This window comes from Notolepis coatsorum, assembly GCF_963971535.1.
Source record: "Notolepis coatsorum genome assembly, chromosome: 14".
NCBI classification, from domain to species: domain Eukaryota; kingdom Metazoa; phylum Chordata; class Actinopteri; order Aulopiformes; family Paralepididae; genus Notolepis; species Notolepis coatsorum.
In genome coordinates this window covers 30572533-30589006 of record NC_140178.1, presented here as the reverse complement: position 1 = coordinate 30589006, position 16474 = coordinate 30572533, and the positions used below count along the sequence as shown (strand labels likewise).

The 16474-nt window shown below is 48.7% G+C and overlaps 1 protein-coding gene across 2 annotated transcripts in view; it reads left to right on the top strand.

Moving 5' to 3' along the window:
* The window catches only part of LOC311240912 (protein kinase C and casein kinase substrate in neurons protein 3), a 51998-nt gene that overhangs the window by 13847 nt on the left and 21677 nt on the right, over positions 1–16474 (top strand). For both annotated transcript variants that reach the window (XM_084329525.1, XM_084329524.1), the window contains exon 3: positions 2563–2719. In XM_084329525.1, the coding sequence (XP_084185651.1) occupies positions 2563–2719 (157 nt within the window). The remainder of the gene's footprint in view (positions 1–2562; positions 2720–16474) is intronic.

The following is a 16474-nucleotide window of genomic DNA, read 5'->3' as shown; positions in this document are numbered from 1 at the left end:
TTGGGGACGTGCCCCTGTTTTATAGAGAGGTTTATTATGTGTGTGATGACTGGGGTGATGGCGGCTGCTGCGTCTCTGAGGAATTTGGAGGGGATGTTGTCATGGCCAGTGGCCTTGTTAGGTTGGAGGGCGCTCAATTTTTTGAGTACCTCATCGGTTGTTACCATTTCAAGTTTGAAGTCGTCTTTGTGGACCCCTAGTTCTTCTTGTAAACACCTCCTTTATTTCATATACCTTATCATCCAATTGTCTAGCAAACGACCCCTTTAACCCCACCTCCATACTTCTGACAGGCCTGGTGGCGAATGCCCCGGTTTCATCTCTCTCCTTCTGTAATATTTGGCCTAGGCTCCTGTTGTGTTTCCAGCCCACTTCCTGTTTGTGTCCTCCTGCCACCCTGTCTGTCGTTATGGTGCAAACGTCTGCTCCCCTGTGCTGTGTTTGCGTAGCCTAGTCATCACCACGACGAGAGGGGCATTCCACTGCGGAGCGCAACAGCGTAGTACAGTAGCAGGCTCGTCGTTTACTGCAGGGTCTACGTGTGGTTCTGGTTCCCAGGTCATTTCCTGTGCTTTATGCTGGGAACAAGCATTATTTACTGGGAACAAGCGTTATTTACTGGGAATGAGCATTATTTACTGGGAACAAGCGTTATTTACTGGGAACAAGCGTTATTTACTGGGAACGAGTGTTATTTACTGGGAACAAGCGTTATTTACTGGGAACAAGCGTTATTTACTGGGAACAAGCGTTATTTACTGGGAACAAGCGGTATTTACTGGGAACGAGCGTTATTTACTGGGAACTCTGCTGGTGGGTTCTGTACATGAAATTAGATTTTTTTCCAACCAAGGGGCCACGGCCATTTCCCTTGATCCTGCCACAGTCTCTGTTGTAGCGGCTTTGTGTGTTGGGCCTCCGTGATTGGCTGGCTGCTGTTCTGCTGTGGCGCTGTCGGCCCCATGCAAGATGCCTCAGCTGTTTTCATTTAATTCTCAGACGAGGGAGAGAGGGTTGTCAGTTCAAACCACAACAGAGAGTGAGAGAGAGAGAGAGAAAGAAAGAGAGGGAAAGAAAGAGAGAGAGAGAGAGAGAGAGAGAGAGTCATTGTAGAAGAAGGTCCCAAATCCTGAAAGTGGAGTACCTGAATGGAATCTACTCTAATGATGCAGATGCTAACGTCTTCCATTCAAAACATAATTTCACTTACAGTAGCTGTAATTATTAACACAACCATCACTGTAGGACATAGTCAGACTCATTCAATAACCGTCAAAACTAAATTGCGTGAGATTTATGTGCACTACGAGAATTGTGCTTTTGGCGAAGCGCCCCTTTAAGTGTCGAAACTAAACGTATATGTTGAAAATAGTGTGAGGCAGCATTTAACCTTTATTACATGAATATCCACAGCTATCTAAGCCAAAAGGGGCGCCGGTGGTCCAGTTATGCTCGCTGTGAATAATATGCTTCCTATTAAAGTCGGAAGGCTCAAAGTTGAAAAGTGCAACAGTTTTATAGCCCAGTTGTGTCTTTTATATACGAAAACGAAAACCTTTTTCTTTTAAGCGACTAGTAATTGTAAGGGTTACATAAACGCAGTGGAGTAAAAAAAGCAGGATATTTGCTTTCGAAGTTGTAAAACGTTCCCTAATATGGCGTTACTCAAAGCAGAGTATTACAAGTATCTCAGCATTGCACGCGCGAGGGAGCGGCCTACTTGAGAGTAAAAGTCAGTATACTGTCCACCCCTGAGAGGAGAGAGAAAGAGGGAGAACGAGGGAGAGAAAGAGAGAAAGATAGAGAAAGAGGGAGATGTTCATAGCAAGTAAACGTGTCAGCGATTCATTCATGTGTGTGACAACAGACAGACTGAGAGAGAGAGAGAGTCCCAGGGAGAGAGACATAGGAGAGGAGCTGGGGAGAGGGGTGAGTGAGTGGGAGAGAGAGCGCGGGCCGAGTGCCAGGAAAAAGCGAGGAGAGTCTTCCAAATTCCACATCCACAAACAAAACACTTGCTCTGGATATGTTATCATGCTCAATACCCTCTCTCTCTCTACCCCCCCCCCCCCCCCCCCCCCCTCCATCTGTGTTTCTACTGGCAGGCCTGTCTGGCCCAACCCCCCCCCCCCCCCTCCCCCTGACTACACCCCACACGCCGCCATCGTCTTTTCACCAGAGAGAAACCTAACGCCGTTTTGATGGCACTTCTGAGAATTCCTGTTGACCTTTAAGGATGCGGTTGTGTCACGGTTTTTTAAGGTGTAGAGAGGAAGAAGATGCAAGCTGTGACTTGTTTTGTGTTACATAACTCGGGGGTGATGTCAGTGTACAAGCCCATTTCTATGGCGCCTCTAAACCATACATAACTTGATGAATTGAAAATGGGGGACCCTGATGTAAACAAGACGAAAGTCTTTCTCTGGTCTGCATCCTCTTAGCAGTTGTTTGTATTGAGCTGTACTGTATTGTACCCATTCTGCAATCTGTTAATAAAGTTTTCAATCAATCCTCCTCTGTTGTTCTTTAACACCCCCCCCCTCTCTCTCTGTGTCTTCACAGCCTGGGAACTATCAGCCCACGGTGAAGCGTACGGAAGATGCCTTCCAGGCATGTAATGACATCGTGGTATGTTTCCAGGAGAGAGCTCGCGTGGAGAGACAGTACGCCCAGCAGCTCAGCGAGTGGAGCAACAAGTGGAAGCCCCTAGTGGATTCCAGTGAGTACTGCGGATTGGTTAACATGGGCCACGCCGGGTCAGAGTCAAGGAAGCTATAAAAAAGAAGGAAGGGTCATCATGTCACTGTGTGGCGTGTGAACGCACATCGGTGCCAAGTGTGGAAACTTTCAGTTCGGCCGACATTGAGTTGAATGGGATCGACCGTCTCCTCGTTATTACCTCGGATGTCAGAATCGCCAACAATCTGTTGCATTGTAACTAGCTAATGTTTGTTATATTGGTTGATGTATATTTCCTCTTTTTTATTTTAATACAGGCTTCAATAGAACTGGCACCAAAGTCTGGCACCACGCAGAGCATAGAACGCTGGTATTCTGACATTAGATTAGATTAGATTAAAATGTATTGTCATTATAGCACAAGTACAGTACAACGAACAAACGAACAAACAACCCTTCCTTCTTTTTGACCCTTTTTTTCCATGGTCAGAGTTAGGCCATGATGGAACTACCAGTCCATCTACCCTTGATCACCACTTAATCACATGGGGTTGGGAATCCCAACCTGAGCATGACATAAAAGCAAAATGACCGCAGTGTGAATATGGTCAATGTGCACAGATAGGGTCAAAGCCAAACAGAAAGTGCCCAAATAGACGACAGGGATAGCTCAGATATTTGGAACCCTGGCTACTTACCAATAATGTTGATGGTGGGCAGAGTCCTCCCTCAGCGCTATCCATGTTGTTCCTCATACTGGCTCCAGCTCGTTAGCCACAAACCGATCCAAAGTCAATGGGGTCAAGCACCTGTCTGTACAAGCTGACTGAAGACAACTGAAATTCACTTTGTGTGCACTGTGGAGTAGATGTCAGTTTAGTTATCATCTTGTACAGACGGGAGCTCGACCCCATTGACTTTGCATTGGTCTGTATCCGGAGCTAGTATGAGGAACAGCATGGTTTGTGCTGAGGAAGGACTCTTCCTAACTCTGACCAAGGAAACTACGTTATCCCTTTAACTTCAGAGAGACTTGGTCCCCAGGACCCCAGGAAGACTAGAGGCTCTTTCATGTGTCTCTAATGGGGATCCTTTAATAAACATAAACAAACATAAACTTGGTCCAAATTATAACACTGAAGCACTCTGATATAGGACAACAAACTTCATTAAAGACTTAAAGGGGACATGCATTATAAATGGCTTTTTTCTGTGTTTAGCATGGTTTTATAGTAATAGGGGTTAGTATCAATGGGTCTGTGTCTCTAATTACCATATTGACTCATCAGTCTAGTCTCGAGTTCACAAGATCTTCCCTCACTCAACTAAGCTGTTCTGACTTGACAGTTTTGCTGACGTGAATATAGCACTGATTTGCATAACTAACGCCCCCTCTATGGTTGACAGTAGAGCGAGTGGAAATATCTTCACTTCCTCAAACAGAGCGAGGCAGAGAGCGCATAGTGTAACCTGACACTTCCTCAAACGGGTTTTGACTGTGAGCAGGGAGCGGACGAGCGAGAGAGAGGGAGAGATAGAGAGGGACAGAGATGGAGAGAGAGAGAGAGGGACCCATCTTCTCTCACACACACGCAGCATTTACACAGTGCTCCGTGCCTCCGTGTGTGTGTCCCTCTCTCTCTCCCGCTCTCCATCTCTCCCTCTCTCTCCCTCTCTCTCTCTCTCTCTCTCCCTCTCTCCCTCTCTCTGTCTCTCTCTCCCTCTCTCCCTCTCTATCTCTCTCTCTCCCTCGCAGTCGAGCACCAGCATATCACTGTAATATCTTTGCGCATGCTCCCACGCGCACGCCCGTATTCCGATCCGTACAATAATAATCACAGGGGTATATATTGTCATTTGAAACAAGTTACCAATGCATTGTCCTGTGGGATTATGCCCCCCGTGGCGAAATTTATTAGTATCCCCCTCAGTCTCTCTCTATCTCTATCTGTGCCAGTCGCAGACTGTGTGGATGACTGTCACTCAAAGTGCTTATGGGCGGAGCCAGGCCAACACAGCCTGAAATCCAAAGGGAGAAAAATGTGGCTTTTGAGTACTTGATTAGAAATATAAAACAATGCATTTTTTTTAATAAAAGCTTACTGTAACTGAGGGGTACAATTCCCTGACTGTATTGTTAGATATGATATTTAATACCACTACCTCATGTACTTTAACTTCTGGCCACCCAGTACAAGATATAAGTATGATGAACACTTTCCCACCTGATGAAACGAATCCACACAAATGTACCAAATCGAAGGTTTAATACAGCAAAAGGTGTATACAACGATCACTTAATTACATTTATGATTTGAAATATGAAATATGCACTTTTATGGCAAATGAGTATTCGTAGGTAAATCAACATTGAACGTCCAATCTCTGGTTACGCAGGGAGTAAGTATACAACCTGGAATATTTAGGAAAACGATAGCGATGGTACTTAAATGATTATAGCTGGATACACTAAGGGGGGGGGGGGTCCCGCTGGTTGTAAGACAGTAGGAGGGGGGGGGTTAGAGAAGCCGCTGGCGGTATCCCATCTGGCCGACGGTGTCTTGGGAGAATCCAAAGTCTTGGACACGGTGCCCACAGAACCTCGGACCGCAGACGAATACAGCTGGACCCTCTGTGGACGGTAGCTGCCGGTCCACAACGGAGAGACGTGAGGCGACCTCACTGGTGTCGAGCGCCGTCTCACCTGGAGTCCTCTCCGGGGGGTAGTTCCAACACTCCGCAGTGTTGGCCTTTATCCATGGAATAATCAAAGCACACAAAGCATAATCCAAGCCGTGGAAGGCTCGCCGTCGTCCGGGTAGAGTAATCCAATATACAGGTCCAGTCGCTCTTGGCCCGGAGCTCCTCGGATGCAATCACCACTAGGGGTCTGACCAGCCTGGTTAAGCGTCCAGATAACGTCAGGAACGATGGGGGTACTGATAACTTTAGAACTCTAACCGAACGATGCACCATACATAAATAGACTATTATTAGCTTAATAGAATACGTCCAACTCGACGGTATAGTGCCAAACTATGACTATTCAACTATTAATCTACACGATATCTCAATGCCTATTCTGGGCCAAGTAGGCCTTACTACACCGCACGTGCGTCGTGGGGAGGCTTTGCGTCTGTCACTCTGTTGGAGGGTAAAGAACTGGACTAAAAGAAAGTTCTACTTTACTTGCGCCATATATATATGCGCTATGAACAAATAGTACCATTCGTATTTCGCCCGACATATTCCTGCGCGGAACCGGGGCTTGCCACGACATGTTAGGCGGCACGATTGAACTTGGACCTAGGGGTATGGCAACCTGGCGCCAGGTTCTCGTCCAATGGTAGAATGAAACTATTATGGGCTGTTTAGTAGACTAAAGGGATATTCAATGCATATTGTACAAGGAATATACAGGGGATATCAAACGATATACAAATACAATTAAATATATATATATAAATAAATATACATATTCGGTTTAATCTGATCCTTCACAACAGCCGCCCCCTAATTAGTCCCACCTAATTAGCTAAGCAGAGACAGATTAACCGCACTGTCTACCACTCAAGGTCCGCTGTAAGGGTCAGTCAACTCACAAAGTCATAGGGTCATGGTCATCATCGATAGTATCTGGGAGTCGGGGCAGTTCTATGAGCCTCGCCACGGGACGTGTGTAGGTGCGCCCTTGGACGAGTACTTCAGCTGCTCGGACCTTGCCATCGGCACCGGTGATCACTTTGCTTACGCGGCCAGCCGGCCACATAGCTCTGGGTAGTGACTGGTCAATAATCATGACGACTGTTCCTTCTGTCAAATTGTCTCTCTCTTTTACCCACTTCTGGCGGGTCTGTAGAGACGGTAGGTAGTGAAGTAGGAAGCTGCTCCAAAACTTGTCAGCTAGTACTTGGCTGTACCTCCACATTCTTCGGCCGTTCGCTTCTTCAGGCCTGTACATTGTCTGGGGTAGCGCGGGGTCCAGCCGCCCCATTAGGAGTGTGTTGGGGGTGACTGGGTCGACATCTGCTACATCACTGGAGACGTAACCGAGGGGCTTTGAGTTCAATACTCCCTCGATCTCCGTGAGGACTGTCATTAGGACTTCCTCCGCCACAGTCTGGGCTCCGAGTACGGCGTACAGGGCTGTCTTTATAGAACGTACTTCTCGTTCCCAGGTTCCACCGAAATGGGGTGCGTTCGGGGGATTAAACTGGAAGTCAATCTGGGCTGGAGCGAGGTGGGTCTTAAGTTCTGGGCCCATAGCTTGGAAGCTCTCTCTCAGCTCTCTTTCTCCGCCTTTGAAGTTGGTCCCGTGATCAGACAACAATGTAGACGGTTTTCCTTTCCGTGATGCGAATCTCCGGAAGGCCATAAGGAATGAGTCTGTGCTCATGGTCGGAAGGAGCTCGATATGTATCGCTCTGGTGGTCATGCATTTGAATACAATACCCCACCGCTTCTCGGTGCCTCTTCCTCTCTTTATATACAACGGGCCAAAGCAGTCCATGCCTGTGGAGTGGAATGGCTTGTCGCCGATTCGGAGGCGACAGGGGGGTAAGTCAGCCATCCGTGGTATGCTGGGCTGCGCGCGCCACTTACGGCAGTCTAGACAGGTTCGCTGGAAGCGTCGTACTGCTTCTCTCCCTTGCAATATCCAATAACGACGTCTGATCTCCGCGAAGACTCTCTCTGCTCCTGCGTGGTGTACATCCTCGTCATATTTCTTTATGATCAGCTCTGTGACCTTGTGTCGGCTGTTCAAGACGATCGGGTACTTAATGTCATCTGGTAGATCGGGGGCTCTCCGCAGGCGACCACCCACTCTGATGAGATTATGGGCGTCACTCTCTGGTGCCAGGTGAATCAGTCTGCTGTCTGATGGGACGGGGTTTCCTCCCTGTAGACAGTCTAGCTCATCGGGGAACGAGTCTCTCTGGGCTCGTTGTAGTAGAAGAAGTTCTGCTTCTTCGTAGTCAGCTGCTGACATGTCAGTGGTGGACTGAATCTCTGGGTGGTGCCGCAGGAATGTTCTTTGTTGCGCACTCTCTAGGGTAATGCAGTCATCTATGTTGGGGTCTGTGGAGGCGACAGTGCTCAGTCCACAGAACATAGGTTTCTTGTTCTCAGCCTCCTCGTTACTTGCTTCCCTCGGGGTGGGCGTAGGCCAATCTCCTTCCGGGAGCTTGAGGAATGCTGGTCCGTCACTGTAGATGTTGCAACGGGTTAGGTCATCCAGAGACATTCCCCGGGTGATGACGTCAGCTGGGTTGTGTTTGGTGTCCACATACCGCCAGCTTGCTTCTTCTGTTAACTCTTGAATCTCGGTGACTCTGACTCCCACGAAGACTTTGTATCTGCATGAATCAGACTTGATCCATGTGAGTACTGTCGTGGAATCTGACCACAAGATTGTTCTATGCACCGGAATGGTGAGTTCACGTTGGATTAACGTGGCTAGATGCGCTCCTGCGAGGGCTGCGCAGAGCTCTAGACGTGGGATAGATTGTTGCTTACGTGGGGCTATTCTTGAGCGGGCCAGGATGAAAGCAGTGTGTATCTTTCCTCCCATCTCTTGGGCACGCAAGTAGGCCACCGATCCGTAGGCTACTTCGGAGGCGTCGCTGAAGACGTGTAGCTCAATCTCGCATGTCTCTGGCCTCACTGTGGATGGGAAGTAGCTGCGGCGTATATTGACACCTGGGAGTGAGCGGAGTTCCGTCTCCCACTCTCTCCAAGGTGTGCGGGTATTGGGTCGTCCCAGCCCTGGTCCTTGTCCCATAGTGCTCGTACAATCATCTTTGCCCTGGTGGTGTAAGGTAGAATACATCCCAACGGGTCATATTGTCTGGCGAGTGTTCTGTACACACTCCGTCTGGTGGTCGGTATCGCCGCCGACCTTCCCTGCTCTGGAGCCAAGGGTTTGTGTCTATAGTGGAGCGAGTCTGTTTTGAAGCGCCAGACTAGTCCTAGTGTCATTTCTTGGGCTTCTCCTGGGATTGTCGCCATCCAGGTCTCGCTGCTGGCAGCCTTGTCCGCGGAGGAGAGGCTGCGCAATACGTGCGGGTCACTGCTGGCCCACTGCCTGAGATCAAAGCCGCCTTTGATCAGGGAGGCGCGTAACTTGATTAGGAGAGCCTCGGCTTCTTCTTGAGTCGAGACGCTTTGTAAACAGTTGTCCACGTAGAAACTGTTCTTCACACTGTGTTGGACCTCTTCATCTGCTGCTGGGTCCTCTGTGACGTGTTTCTGTAGTGCAAATGTAGCACAGCACGGGCTGCATGTGGTTCCGAAGGGGAGTACTTCCCACTGGTAGATGGATGGGTTCTCATCTCCGATCTTCTCTCTCCATAGGAACCGTAGCAGAGGCTTGTCCTCCTCTACTAGTCTCACCTGCAAGAACATCCCTTTGATATCCCCGCTTATAGCCACCTTGTCCTGGCGGAAGCGCAGTAGCACGCCTAGTAGGGAGGGGCCGAGTGTGGGGCCGGGCAAGAGCTCTTTATTCAGATTTTGGGATCCGATCTGGTAGCTGCAGTTAAACACAATGCGATCCTTGCCGTTGTGATGGACCTTGTGATGCGGCACGTACCATGATTCGGTCGTCTGATCGGCCTCTTTAATGTCAATCTTTGTTACGTGTCCCGCTGTGATTAGCTTCTCAATCTCAGCTCAGTACACACTCTCTTGAGCGGGGTCTTTGGCTAGGCGCCGCTCTGTGTTCAGTAGATAGCGCTCCGTGGCGTCTTTCTTTGCGTGAAAGGTGGGCATTCCCTCTCGCCTCAGGAGTGGAGTTGCGTATCTCATCACTCCGCCGACTGTGACTCTCTTTGTCCCCTGCTCGAGTAGGTTGATGGCGTAAATGTCTTCTTTAGAGCGAATATCTTTCTTTTCGTTCTTAAAGGGCATTGTCTCTAGGGTCCATAGCCTCTCGACATGCTGCAGGAGAGTGGTGTCTTCTTTTGTCGTTCTGGAGTGGAAGCAGCTAGTGGCTGCTGTTCGGTTGAGAGATTTAGCGAGGGGGCCTTGTAGGGTCCACCCTAGGCGGGTCTCGACTGCTGCAGGACAGCCTCGGGGGCCTGTATGGACCCGGTCAATCGGGACTATGAGTTCTGCATGGTCGGAGCCTATCAACAGGGTCGGGGTAGCGCCGTCTATGAGCGGGATAGGTAATTGGCGCAGGTGCACATATTTATCCATCAACTTGGTGACAGGGTAGGTGTACTGCGATAGTCCTATTTCTTGGCTGGTGAAAGCATTTGTGATCTTGTACCGTCGCTCTGGCTGCCCGTTGGCTGCGATGGTGAAGGAGACATTCTCGCCCTTTATCGTCTTTAAATCTCTTCTTATTGTCCGAATCGTCATTTCGTTCTTGCTCCCCCGCAGTCCCAACTGGGTCGCAGCGGAGGCGAGCAGAAGGGTCTTCTCTGACCCATCATCAAGGACGGCGTAAGTGTCCATGACTTTATCTTGGTAGCTCAATGTCACACGGACGACCTTTAAGAGCACTTGGGCTCCGCTGCTGCTGGCGGGGTCAATGTACATGACACTTGCCTTGGTGCCGCTCCGTGGTGCAGGTATAGGCCGTCTTCCGTTACTTTCGTGTAGTATATCTAGATGGGCTCCATCGCACCGGCTGCACCTTTTCTTTAGGCGGCATTCGGCTGCCATGTGGGGCCGCGCACATCGATAACAGCGCCGGTTGGACTTTATCCATTGACTCACTTCTTCTGCATTCATCTTTGTGAATAGGTCACATTGTGACAGCCAGTGTTCTTTCTCACAGTAGGGACACGCTATCTTCCACTTCTCTTTTCTCGAGGGGGTGCCGTGACTCTTACTGCTCGGTACTGACTCGGATTGGTGCATGACAGTCACCGATCTTCTTCCATCATTTATTCTCCTGGGTCCCTCTCTGGAGCTTGGCGTGCTCCGCCCGAAGGTGTCCAGTCGTAAGCTGCTGACTTCTCTCGCCAGGAAGTCGGCTAGATCAAGGAGGGATGGCTCGGGGCCGTTGGGATCCCGGTAATCCCTCTGCCGCCTAAAGCGCTCCTGTCTTGCGGGTGGCAGCTTCTCCAAAATCCTCTCGACGTTAGAGTTGGCGTATAGCTCATGCATGCCCTTCTCCCGTTGCGCTCCCAGCATCCCTACCAGGGACTGCACTTTGATTGACAGGTCGTCTAGTGAGCGATTGTCTGTGGCTGGGGGTAGGCGGTCAATATGCCTTATCTCCTGGATTACGTAATCCCATATACGTCCATATCTCTGATCCAGCGCTGCAAGGGCCGCTGTGTATGGGGTCGAAGAGGTAGCATAGGCTAGCGCTATATTGTGCGCTCGCGGTACTTTCAGGTGCTTCAGTAATATTGCATACTTGTGGCGTTCGTCAGCGACATCCACCATCATCGTCTCTAAGCACATCCGGAGCTCCGTGTACTGTGCTCGACTCTCATAGGCTGGGAATGACGGTGTGGCATTGTATGACGCCGTGGATGGCTGATACATCGGCGAGCGTTGGGGGAGAGACCTCCTGGGCGAGTCCCCTCTTGCGCCTCGCTGTGGGCTGGTACTGGCAGGGTACCATGGCCCGCTGGTCCAGGTGCTATTCCTCGGGGCTGGTCGTGCGTCGTGCTCACCCGTGAATAGAGTCGGGGGTCTGTAGCGCAGCGCCGCGGGGGTATAGCCTGGACTGTATGGGACCTCCTGGTCCGGTGGAGTACTGTGCTGTCGTCGGGCTTGGTTCTCCTCCTCTCCCTCTTCTTCCTCTATCAGATCTTCCAGATCCTGTAATCGTTTATTTAGCTTCTCCGCAGTGTATGCCGCTCCTTCCTTGTAGCTGGGTCTCGCTTGGACCGGTATGGGAAGGGGGTCTGCGGGGGGTCTAGACTCGGTCTGTTGGTCAAGTTCAGGGTCGCTTGCTCGTTGAGGAGACGCTGCTCTTGACTGTTGTCTCGACGAGTTCCTTGAACCCCTGGCGGAGGGAGAGGGAGTTGTCCTTTTGATCAGCTGCTCTATTAGTTGCGCTTGTAGTCTGTCGCGCTCTGCGTCTTTTTGGGCACCGGCAGCGGCACGCTGGGCGTCGGCCCGGTCTCTTGCCATATTCTCTTCTGTCTGGAAGCGTCTCATCTCCAGGCGTGTGCGCTGTTCTTCGCTCCGTTGCTGTGCTTGGAGGTGTTCGCGCTCGCTAAGCATCTGCGCTTGGAGTCGGTCGCGTTCGGTAGAGGCTGTCAGGCTGACGAGGAATGCCTGTTGTAGTATCCTCTCCGCTTCGCTGGGGGAAGGCGGTTGTGGAGGTGAGCCGCTCCTGCGTGAGCCGCTCCTGGGGGTACTCGTTGGGGAGTCCTGGAGCTCTAGTTCCTCGGCGCTCTCCTCCTCTTCTTCCGTGCAGAGTTCTCTCTCTGTAGGGTTGTCTTCCTCCCGGGGCTGGTCGGGGACTACTTCTTGGGTAGTGGCGGGGGGTAAAGGCATGTCAATTCCCTCCTGGTCCCCACCGTGAGCTTGGTCAGTTACATTAGGACCTACTATGGCCTCTGTGGTCGGGGAAACCTGGTCATTAAGGTCAGACATAATTTGACTTTCTACTTTTACCGCGTTTACCGTTTGTCGAAGGCTAGGTAGTTGACTGACAGTGTAAGCCTCTAAGTACTGAGGTGTCTGTCGTCTGCGCCGCGGGCGTTCTAGGTTAGGAGGATCGTTTCGTGGAGTGTTCATCATAGGCCATTTCGATATTAATAACACTATATTAATATTACACTAGTTACCCTCCGGCTCGAAGGACCAATTGTAACTGAGGGGTACAATTCCCTGACTGTATTGTTAGATATGATATTTAATACCACTACCTCATGTACTTTAACTTCTGGCCACCCAGTACAAGATATAAGTATGATGAACACTTTCCCACCTGATGAAACGAATCCACACAAATGTACCAAATCGAAGGTTTAATACAGCAAAAGGTGTATACAACGATCACTTAATTACATTTATGATTTGAAATATGAAATATGCACTTTTATGGCAAATGAGTATTCGTAGGTAAATCAACATTGAATGTCCAATCTCTGGTTACGCAGGGAGTAAGTATACAACCTGGAATATTTAGGAAAACGATAGCGATGGTACTTAAATGATTATAGCTGGATACACTAAGGGGGGGGGGGGGGGGTCCCGCTGGTTGTAAGACAGTAGGAGGGGGGGGTTAGAGAAGCCGCTGGCGGTATCCCATCTGGCCGACGGTGTCTTGGGAGAATCCAAAGTCTTGGACACGGTGCCCACAGAACCTCGGACCGCAGACGAATACAGCTGGACCCTCTGTGGACGGTAGCTGCCGGTCCACAACGGAGAGACGTGAGGCGACCTCACTGGTGTCGAGCGCCGTCTCACCTGGAGTCCTCTCCGGGGGGTAGTTCCAACACTCCGCAGTGTTGGCCTTTATCCATGGAATAATCAAAGCACACAAAGCATAATCCAAGCCGTGGAAGGCTCGCCGTCGTCCGGGTAGAGTAATCCAATATACAGGTCCAGTCGCTCTTGGCCCGGAGCTCCTCGGATGCAATCACCACTAGGGGTCTGACCAGCCTGGTTAAGCGTCCAGATAACGTCAGGAACGATGGGGGTACTGATAACTTTAGAACTCTAACCGAACGATGCACCATACATAAATAGACTATTATTAGCTTAATAGAATACGTCCAACTCGACGGTATAGTGCCAAACTATGACTATTCAACTATTAATCTACACGATATCTCAATGCCTATTCTGGGCCAAGTAGGCCTTACTACACCGCACGTGCGTCGTGGGGAGGCTTTGCGTCTGTCACTCTGTTGGAGGGTAAAGAACTGGACTAAAAGAAAGTTCTACTTTACTTGCGCCATATATATATGCGCTATGAACAAATAGTACCATTCGTATTTCGCCCGACATATTCCTGCGCGGAACCGGGGCTTGCCACGACATGTTAGGCGGCACGATTGAACTTGGACCTAGGGGTATGGCAACCTGGCGCCAGGTTCTCGTCCAATGGTAGAATGAAACTATTATGGGCTGTTTAGTAGACTAAAGGGATATTCAATGCATATTGTACAAGGAATATACAGGGGATATCAAACGATATACAAATACAATTAAATATATATATATAAATAAATATACATATTCGGTTTAATCTGATCCTTCACAACACTTACAGATGTGTTCAATAGACTCACAGGAATTGTGTAAAGTTGCCCAAATAGTGCTAGGAATAGCAATGCATGTCCCCTTTAACATTTCGCTGCATGGTTAGTTTATGCAGATGCACTATACGCCGAAAGATTAGATCTGTGATAGCGTTTATTGTCCTATATTTGCATGCTCCAGTGTCCTACTTTGGACCAAGTCTCTGAAATGTCCTCCACTGAAGACTGCCCTACTCTGAGAGCAGTGAACGGGCCTACAGCTCCCTTTGGTGTGGGTTGCTTGGAGCGTGTGAACCTTCTCCCCTCATCAGAAAACACACTTAGGGGCGGCCGGGTAGCGCAGCGGACTAAGCGTCTGTCTACCACCACAGAGACAGTGGGATCGAATCCAGCTGTGGTGCTTCCGGGTTGGCCGACTGTCCATAATAACACAATTGGCAGTGTTAGCGGGTGGGAAACCCGGCGAGGGTGGGTCCTGGTCGTTGTAAACAGCGACTCCTACAGTTCGGTCGGGGCGCCTGCACAGCAAGGGAAGGATCTGAGAGAGGTAGTGTGATCCTTCTAGGGATGCCCCGATCGATCGGCCAGCGATCGGTATCGGCCGATATTCAGTATAAATATGAGATCGGTGATCGGTGATAATGCTTTATTTTCGCCGATCGTCAAAACCGATCGAAAAACATGATCCAATTCTTAGCGGAGATCTCACTGCTGACTTCTCTCTCAGACACACAGCTGCCTGCAGCGTACGGCCCCTCCTCCTCCCCAGCCCCTCCCGCACTCGTGTAAACAAGAGGCTCCTATGCCTCGCAGTCTGCTATAGTCTGGTGCATGCAACGTGAGCTAACGTTGGCTACCTACCGAGCTAACGTTACTGTTTAAACTAAATGACCCAGTGACTACATGAGGCATTGTCTAACGTTATCTAGCTGGCTAGCTACTGATAGCTGCTGATATCAACAAATGCTCCAGCAATAGTCGAGTGCATGATAAGTTACCTCCGTTGGCTCGGTAGCTCACGTTAGCTCACGTTAGCTCTAAACTAAATAGTTCACTGAGGCGTTGTCTTAACGTTATCTAGCCGGCTAGCAGTAGCTACAGATAGCTCCTGATATCAATGTCTTATAACATTGATTTGATGCGTATTCGAGCTGAGGGCATGTTGAATGTGATTTATACCAATAGGGTCCAGCTGCAGCGCCGGAGAATCCTGGCCGTAGCTGGACGCTACTCGAGTACACACAGACAGTGGAGCTGTTTGCAGATAGCGAGCATTTTGACTTGTTGCGTGGTGGCGATGTCTTGCAGATAATACAACTACAAGTATGATTATATAATATATATTTTTTATAAAAAAAATATATATATATATATATATTTTTATACCAAAAACGATCGATATCGGATTGGTATCGGCCGATATGGCTCAAGACGATCGGTGATCGTATCGGTGGCAAAAAATGTGATCGGGGCATCCCTAGATCCTTCCACACGTTACACTCTCCCAGTGAGAGTCCATGCTGCCAGGTGAAAAGAAGCGGTGGGCTGGGTACACATGTGTCGGAGGAAGCATGTGATAGTCTCCGCCCTCCCGGACCGACGGTAGGGGGTAGAGTGCGCAACGACCAGGAAGGGGATTGGGAATTGGCATAACGACTAACATTGGGAGGGGAGAAAAACGGAAAAAGTAGGGGGAAAAAGATAATTCAAAAAAAGAAAAAGAAAACACACTTAGTGTTTATTGATGTATTTTATATATTATATTTACCATAATCTTCACTTAAAATGGGACAGGATATCAATAATCAAATAAGGACCTAATTAAAAAAATTATTCACAGAGTTCTTGATACAAGGATTAATATGAGTTTTCAATTGTATTAACTATTTCGTGGATGTAAAAGGTTTGTTTACGTTGGTAATGTTTTCTACGCATTGTAGTAAAACAGATCTATATTCCGATTTACAATGGGTTGAGAAAGTTTGAAATGTCTTATTTTCTATCTACAGATCCAATTTTTCAAGAATGTATGTGAACATACCTGCTTGGGGCTTTAAAGGTGCTATATTCCAAATTCAGCCACTAGATGTCACTAGAGCACCAGCATCTCAGAGCAAAATAAACGCTATAAGTACAATATAAATCATTATTCATGAATATTCAATAAATTATTTCTCGCCTATAAATGTTGTAATAAACATATTTTAGTGAACCATTTCGGTTGCAAGATGAGTTTACCTACGAGCGAGTCATCGTAAAATAAGATGAGATATTCCTTTATTGATCCCCTTGGGGAAATTCAGGCATCATAGCAGCATGGAGGAGGGGGAAGGGGAGGTACAGGTATGGGCATGGTAATAGTAAAAGACATAAATACAGGAAATGTAATTATAGTACAGTAGAATAGTAAAAATAGGCAGTGTAAACAATATACACTTTGATGAATATTGTTACTCAGCTGATAGAGTTGTACCCTTCCTGATGACCTGCCGTACAGAACTTGTCAGCTAAATGACTAAATGTAAATGTAAATGTATAATTAACTCTGAATATACATGTGTGATCAAAGGTGCAGATGAGGGTCTGTATGCCCTATCAGTTATATTAAACAT